The following is a 6,898-nucleotide window of genomic DNA, read 5'->3' as shown; positions in this document are numbered from 1 at the left end:
CAGACAGCCCCTCGACCTTGCCCCTTCCCAGTGCTCCTTGTCCAAACCCTCAGGGGCCACACGCACAGCTGCCCCCCCACTCCCCCCGCCCCTGCCGCGCGCACACCGTGCCTGCCACACTGGGGTCCTGTCCGGGGCGGCACCACAGGCAGAAGCCCCACGTCCAGGACAAGGGGAGGATGTCGCTTTGCTCGGGAGACAAGATCACACAGCGAGGGAACGGTGCTGGGCAAGGCTGCGGGCCAGGCTTGTGCGCCTGGAGAACCCAACAGCTTCAGCGCAGAAGCCAGGACGTAACGAGAGAGCATCGTCAAGTCGCACATCTAACACTGACACCCAGAAACAGATGGCTTTCATGTATTCCAGCAGCAGCCAGTCAAAAGGAGCGGCAAAGGCTCCCCCACCCGCAACAGCAACAGAAAAGATAAAATGCCAGGCACGGGCTTAGTGAGAAATGAGCACACCCACAGGCAGCTGGAGCACTGACACCATCGACTCCATGCCGGCAGAGGCCAGTTCTCCCCGCATTAACCTGCAGATGCAACAGAGAGGTTCATACGGAGAAATCAACAAGCAGGTGAGAGCCAAGGAAACCGAGAAAAGAAAGTGAAAGACAGCCGCTCTATCAGATCTGCGACTCGCGATGGACGGCGGCACGCACGTACCAGAGGGCGGCCGTTAATGGAGAAAGACAGACGCGGTAATCGGTGGTGTGAAGAGCTCTCTGAAAAAGTATTAGGCAGACTCCCTCCTCATGCCATGGACTTGCACAAATCCCAAATACAAGTACAAAACAGAAACCCTGAGAGACCCAGAAGGCAGGGGTGAGTTCCTTCACCGTGGAGCAGGAAAACCTAACGCTGGCTCAGAATCATAGCACCATCAAAGAGAAGACGGAGACATTCAATTCTACAAATTGGGGAAAACACTTTAATGCGGCAAAAAAAAGTGTCAAAGCAAACTAAGGGAAAATATTTGTAGTATTACATAAAAGGTTAATACTCCAATGAGATAAAGATCTTCTAAAATACAGAAAGGGCAAGGTCAAAGGCACCGTGGAAAAGTGAACAGAAGATATGATGAGGCACTGCCCACCTACACACATGTGCACGTGCACATGCATGTGCATGCATACAAATGTACACGTGCACACATACACATGCATGCACACGGGTACACGCACACCTGGAGGGGCCCACACATGTACACGCGCATGCACACGCATACATGTAGAGTACACATGCCCCCGTGTGCGTGCATACATGTGCGTACATATACGTGTGCTTGTGCGACACAAATGGGCACGCGTGTGCATGCATGTGCATATATACATGTGCACACGTGTACGCATACACGTGTGTGCACACATGCATGCATGCAGATGCAAATGTGCGTGCGTGCACATGCACCACACAAACCACAAACTCTATACGTACACACGCATACATACATCCCATGTATGTGTATGCATTTCACTTCAGCAACAAAAGGATGTTCCATTTTACTCATAAGAAAAATGCAGATTACAACTAACCTGTCCACGACGGGCAACACTCCGAACTCATGACTCTGCGTTGCTGGAGAGGACACGAGGACTGGCAGCATGGCAGGTGGAAAGGCCAGACCGGAGAACTGAGCACTAGCCAGCAGTTACCCAAGCATTTGCCATTGACCCACAAACCCCACCATGAAATACCTCCCAGGGGTGAGCCATGTGCCAGGGGAGGCCCCAGGGCAGGCAGCCAGAGCAGGAGGGCCTGACTCGGGCTCTGAGTGAAGATGGCTCCTTAGGGTCTTTGCCCATGCTGGTCAGTGTGGGGCATGGGCAACTCACTGCCCCTGAAAGAAACCGAGATGAAGTCCTATCAAAAGACAAGGGAGAACTTTGAGCATACAAAAACACCAAAATTAAAAGTAAAAATCTGATTAACACATTTTGAGCATGCTTTTTAAAAACTAAGTTCATATTCTAAAAAAAAAAAAAAAAAAGACAAAAATGCACACAGCAGAGAGGGCAGGAAGCGGTGGCCTCACCAAGCCACCGGCCGGGCCACCCACTGGCAGCACCACAGCTCAGATAAGAAGCCAGGGAGCCGGGCACAGTCAGCACTTTACTGCTCACCTTCCCGGAACGCGGCCTCTGCAGCCCGCCTCCACTCATTTTTTCCGTCCCCTGCTCTGCCCCAGCCCCATGTGTCAACGGCCCTGGCTGGGGCATCTCACCCACCCCCACCCACACGCCCACCCAGCAGGTCCCTCCCTGCCAGCCCCGTGCATCTCACAGAGGGTGGCAGCGGGAGGACCCGGGGTTGAGCCTGGGCTTTTCAAATGAGGCCTGAGACCCTGGCACAGGGAACCCAGAGCCCAACGGCCCAGGGCCACCAGAGCCCTGCACTTGGAGCCCCTCTGCCCAGGAGGACGACCCTCCCACTACCCGTGCTCCCCCCTTCCTGGTCTACAGAGCTGGAGGCCAGAGCTGGACACCTCCAGTGAGGAATCCAAGGTCATGCAGGACAGGAAGGACAAAATCTGAGCCCTACCCGGAAATCCAAGGTGGGGGCCCTGGAGGACCAGGTGGGGGCGGTAGCAAAGGTCTTCTCGCAGGAAAAAAGCACAGACCCCAGAGGGAACCTGCCTTGGGATCATGAAGGCAAAGCTGGTGGCCTGGGCCCTGGGGTCTTGGCTCTGGTAGGTTAGTCGTCTGGTGTGGACAGATACCTCTTTGAGTCTGGGTGAGGCTCCTGAGTTTTTGGAGAATTCGGGGGGAAGGGGGGCAATCAAGTGGCAGAGCCAGCAGATGTTGGCCCCAGTCACTGGAGGCCCTCTACTGTGGCTCAACTGCTCCTCTCTGTGGGGGGCGGGGGGGCAGGGGCGTCCTGTGGCCTCTGACTCCAGTCTGGCGGCCCCTCCCCCAACTTGTGCAGTCTGCGTCCGTGGCTCCTGAACTGACTGACTCGTGGTAAGGAAGGCTATGACATTTTCTCGAGTCCACTGGCCGCTGGACTAAGCTCAGGATTCTACGACCGTCGCTGTGCACTTCCTTCTCTCTCTCCCTACTTTCAGAGATGACAGCTACACTATTGTCTATTTTAAAGCAGGTTCAGGTTTACGGAGCAGTTGAGCAGTGCTTCTCAGCTTATGTCACACCCCCACGCCCCCCCACACTCTCCCCTTGGGTTAACATCCCCCATGAGTGGGGGACAATTGTAACGGATGAGACAACGACAATACCGTAGTATTTACCAAAGCCCACCGTTCACATCCGGGCTCACTCTTGGCGTCACGCACTCTGTGGGTTTGGACAAACGTACAGTGACACGTCCCCACCATGACAGCATCACACAGGGTCGTCTCACTGCCCTAAGAGGCCTCTGCACCCCACCTGTTCATCCCTCCTCCCCACAACCTCTGGCAACCACCGATCTCTTGACCTTCTTCAAAGGCCTGCCCTTTCCAGAATGTCGTGTGGATTCACACAGCCGGTAACCTTTCAGGTAGTGACGCACGTTTCAGGGTCCTCCGTGTCTCCTCAGTCTGGATGGACCACAGCTCGTCCATTCATCCACTAGAGGACGTCCTGATTTCTTGCAAGGTTTGGCAAGTTCGGCAATTATGGATAAAGCCACCATAAACATCCATGTGCAGGTGTTCGTGTGGACATGAGTTTTCAACTCATTTGGATAAATATCATGGAGCACAAGTGCTGGGTCCTATAGTAAGAGGTTTTGTTGTAAGAAACTATCCAACTTGTCTTCCAACGTGGCTGCCCCCGACCCGCATCCGCGGCCGCGAGGGAGAGCCCCTGCCGCTCCCACCCTCGCCAGCAGGTGGTGCTGGCAGCGCTCGGGTTCTGGCCCTTCTCATCGGCACAGCAGCGGGATCTTCCCGCTGGCACACGATGTGGAGCGTCTCTCCATATGCTGTTGCCAAAATACACAAACAACTCTTAAACTCACCAATAAGAAAACAAGCAACCCAATTAAAAAAGGCAAAAGCTCTAAACAGACACTCACCAAAAAGATACAGATGGTGCAGCCACTTTGGAAGACAGGCTTGGCAATTTCTTGCAAAGGAAACTGTCCCATACACCAGCACATACCATCCGGCAACGTTCGACAGAAGGCACGGGGAAAGCCGTGCCATCTGAAGTTTCCCTAGTGTGCGGATTTTAAATTACGGATTCAGAGTCTCTAATAAGATTTTTCGGCTTTTCTATTTCCTCTTCAATGAGTTGCATTTTTCCAGGATTTGTGCATTTCATCTCAATTTTTAAGTTTATTGCCATAAAATGCCTCCTGATATCTTCTTGACGTCTCTGAATGCCTGTAGGAACCTCGTGTATTATCCTTTTTTATCATCGGTCTCATCAGGGGTTTTATTAGTTTCCCCAAACCCGACTGTCCCTACCCATTCCCTCTACCGCGATTTTCCCCGTCCCTCTAGTTTTGCTCCTGACGGTTCTCTTCCTTCCCCTGTCCTTGGACTCCGTTCCTGTCCCTTTCTAAGGTGGGGCGTCAGCAGTGGCAGGTGGTACTCAGTGGTCACATAATTCATTTCAAACTCTTTTCTCATTTTCACTAGAGCTTCTTCTTTGAACCAGAAGTCATTCAGAATCGTGTTTCTCCATTTTCAGACACAAGGAAGATTTTTAAATTTCCTTTCGCTTTTATTTCCAGCTCAATTTCACTGCAATCGTCAATCCTTCGAAGTCTCACTCTGACTGGATTTCATGATCCTGCGTGACGTCAGTTTCACATCTGGGCGTCTCTGAACAGACCGCAGATTCTGCGGTTGTTTTGTGCTGTGTTCTCTATGTGTCCGTTAAGTCCAGTTTGTCAGGCATGTTGGCCAAATCTTCTGTGTCCTCTGATTTTGTCTGTTTGCACTATCAGTTACTGAGAGGTGTGTCTAAAATTTTCTGCTACAACTATGGCTCTATTTTCTTCTCTAGGTCTGCCCACTTTCGCGTCATATTTTGAAGCATAGTGTCAGGGACATACAAATGAGTCTGGCCGGAGAGCCCATCAGGAAGGCCGGCAGCGCTCTCGAGGCTTTCCCCCGTGGCTGGGTGGCTCGGGGCCCGCCGGCACATTCTGCAGGACCTCACCAAGGGAGAACATGCAGAAGGAGATCTCCTCGTAGGAGACTCTGGCCCCACTCTCATACAGACAAGCAAAGGTCAGGGCTCCCTTGAGGGTGGGCCCGATGGGTGCCAGGTCAGAGTAGCCACTGGGGCCCTCGTAGATCACCCAGGGCTCCGTCCAGCTGTGGGGGTCCAGGGGGGACCGGCTTAGATGGATTCCCATGTGGAGCCGAGCCCTGCGCCCCACCGGGTGGGAATATAGCAGCCAGGTTGGGCTCCGAGACGGGGTGGCAGGGGGCCCCGGGACCCTCGGGGCCCAGGTGTCCCTGGTCCCATTGAGCCCAGGCCCCAGGCCAGGCTCCTCAGAGCTGTCCCTACATCCCTGCATCCCGCCGAGCCCCTGATCCCCTTGGGTGTCTGTAGCACCCTCCTCTGAGAGTTGCTGGACTCCAGGACAGAGGCGTGGGGACCGGAGGGGGCTCCTGGCACCCGCTGACCATCTCTCATCCCTTGGCCTGTGGGAGAGTGGGGCAGGGAAGCCCAGGATGCTGCCCTGGCAGCCCCGGGAGGTCTCAGCCAGGGAAGGCACGAGCTCCCCAGGCAGGAAGGAAGCACCCTCATCCACACTGAGCGCCTGCACGCGGCTGCCCAGAGGGCTCCGGGCGTTGCAGTAGAGGACGCTGCCAGCCTGCCCGTTGTCCACCGCGGCCAGCTGGCACTCGCCCGAGCGGAGGTTGGGCACCAGGCCTCCCCGGTGCCAGGTGCGCCCGTCATCGTCGCTGTAGAAGGCAAAGGCATGGGGGCTGGTCCTGCAGATCTTGCCGAAGCACTCCCGCCGGTCCACGCGGTACGTGTAAGCTGGCACCAGCAGGCGGCCTGAGCGCAGCTGGATGCCGTGGCCTGGGCCGACAGCGAACGTGGCCCAGTCTGCAGAGGAGAGGGGCTGCTGGTCATCCCAGCAGAGAGACAGCCACGGCCGCAGCCGGGCACCACTGCCCACCCTGGGGCTGGGGAGGGTCAGCAGCCAGTGCCTCAGATTAGGGGGCAGCTCATGAGGAAGCCACCACTGACTGTGCCCCCACCATCCACTCCTACTGGCCATGCTGGATCCTCCAGGGCTGGACAAGCCTCTCTCCAGCATCAGCAGGAGCCGGGAGCCCAGGCAGGCTCCTTGGCCAGGTTCTCAGCTTGAGAGCAGGGAGCTAATCCCTGAGTGTGGATGGACAGCCACCGACGGTGCTCACACTGGGCAGCCAAGGCCAGAGGGCATAGGCGGACCTTCAGGGTGGGGTCAAGCCCTGGGCCTGAGTCCCGCGGAGTAGGGCCCACAGGAGAACATCATTCTTTAGCCCTGCTCTGTGTGTCCTGTCCACGCCCCAGAGCCTGCCACACCCCTCAGCTTAGATCCCACCTACAACGGCCAGGGTGACCCCCGGGTCAGTGTCCCCACACCAGGGTTGGAGTGGCCTCAGAGGGCAGTGAGTGGTCAGGCCCTTGAGGAGCAAGCAGCAGGAATGGAGGAAAAGCCTTAGGGTCAGGCCACTGCCCAGCCCTGGACGCCAGGCTGGACACCCCGGGGTGGGTAAGAAGGCAGTGAGGTTGGGGTGCTGAGAAGGAGGGCCTCAGGGCTCAGACTGAGACAGTCTCAGATAAGCCTGCTCTGCAGGCCCAGTGGGGGTGACCGACACCGGTTTACAGGACTGAGGGTTTGGGGGGGCGGCAACCCCAGGAAACGGGGTGGGTGGCCCTTAGTTTTGGGGCGTGGAGTAGGCCGCCCTGTGACCTGTAGCGGGACCCTCCCCCGCCCCCCGCCAT

General features: G+C 56.2%; 1 protein-coding gene across 1 annotated transcript in view; it reads right to left on the bottom strand.

Annotated features, from left to right (window-relative positions):
• Nucleotides 1-2,034: 2,034 nt before the first annotated feature.
• NEU4 (neuraminidase 4) overlaps nucleotides 2,035-6,898 on the bottom strand; it is an 8,573-nt gene continuing 3,709 nt past the window's right edge. The window contains exons 3-4 of the mRNA XM_034642757.1: nucleotides 6,495-6,576; nucleotides 2,035-6,265 (exon numbers count right to left, since the gene is read on the bottom strand). Of these exons, the coding sequence (XP_034498648.1) occupies nucleotides 5,025-6,265; nucleotides 6,495-6,576 (1,323 nt within the window). The 3' untranslated portion in view covers nucleotides 2,035-5,024. The remainder of the gene's footprint in view (nucleotides 6,266-6,494; nucleotides 6,577-6,898) is intronic.

Source organism: Ailuropoda melanoleuca, chromosome 2 (genome assembly GCF_002007445.2).
Source record: "Ailuropoda melanoleuca isolate Jingjing chromosome 2, ASM200744v2, whole genome shotgun sequence".
Lineage (NCBI taxonomy): Eukaryota > Metazoa > Chordata > Mammalia > Carnivora > Ursidae > Ailuropoda > Ailuropoda melanoleuca.
This window is presented reverse-complemented; position numbering and strand designations above follow the sequence as displayed.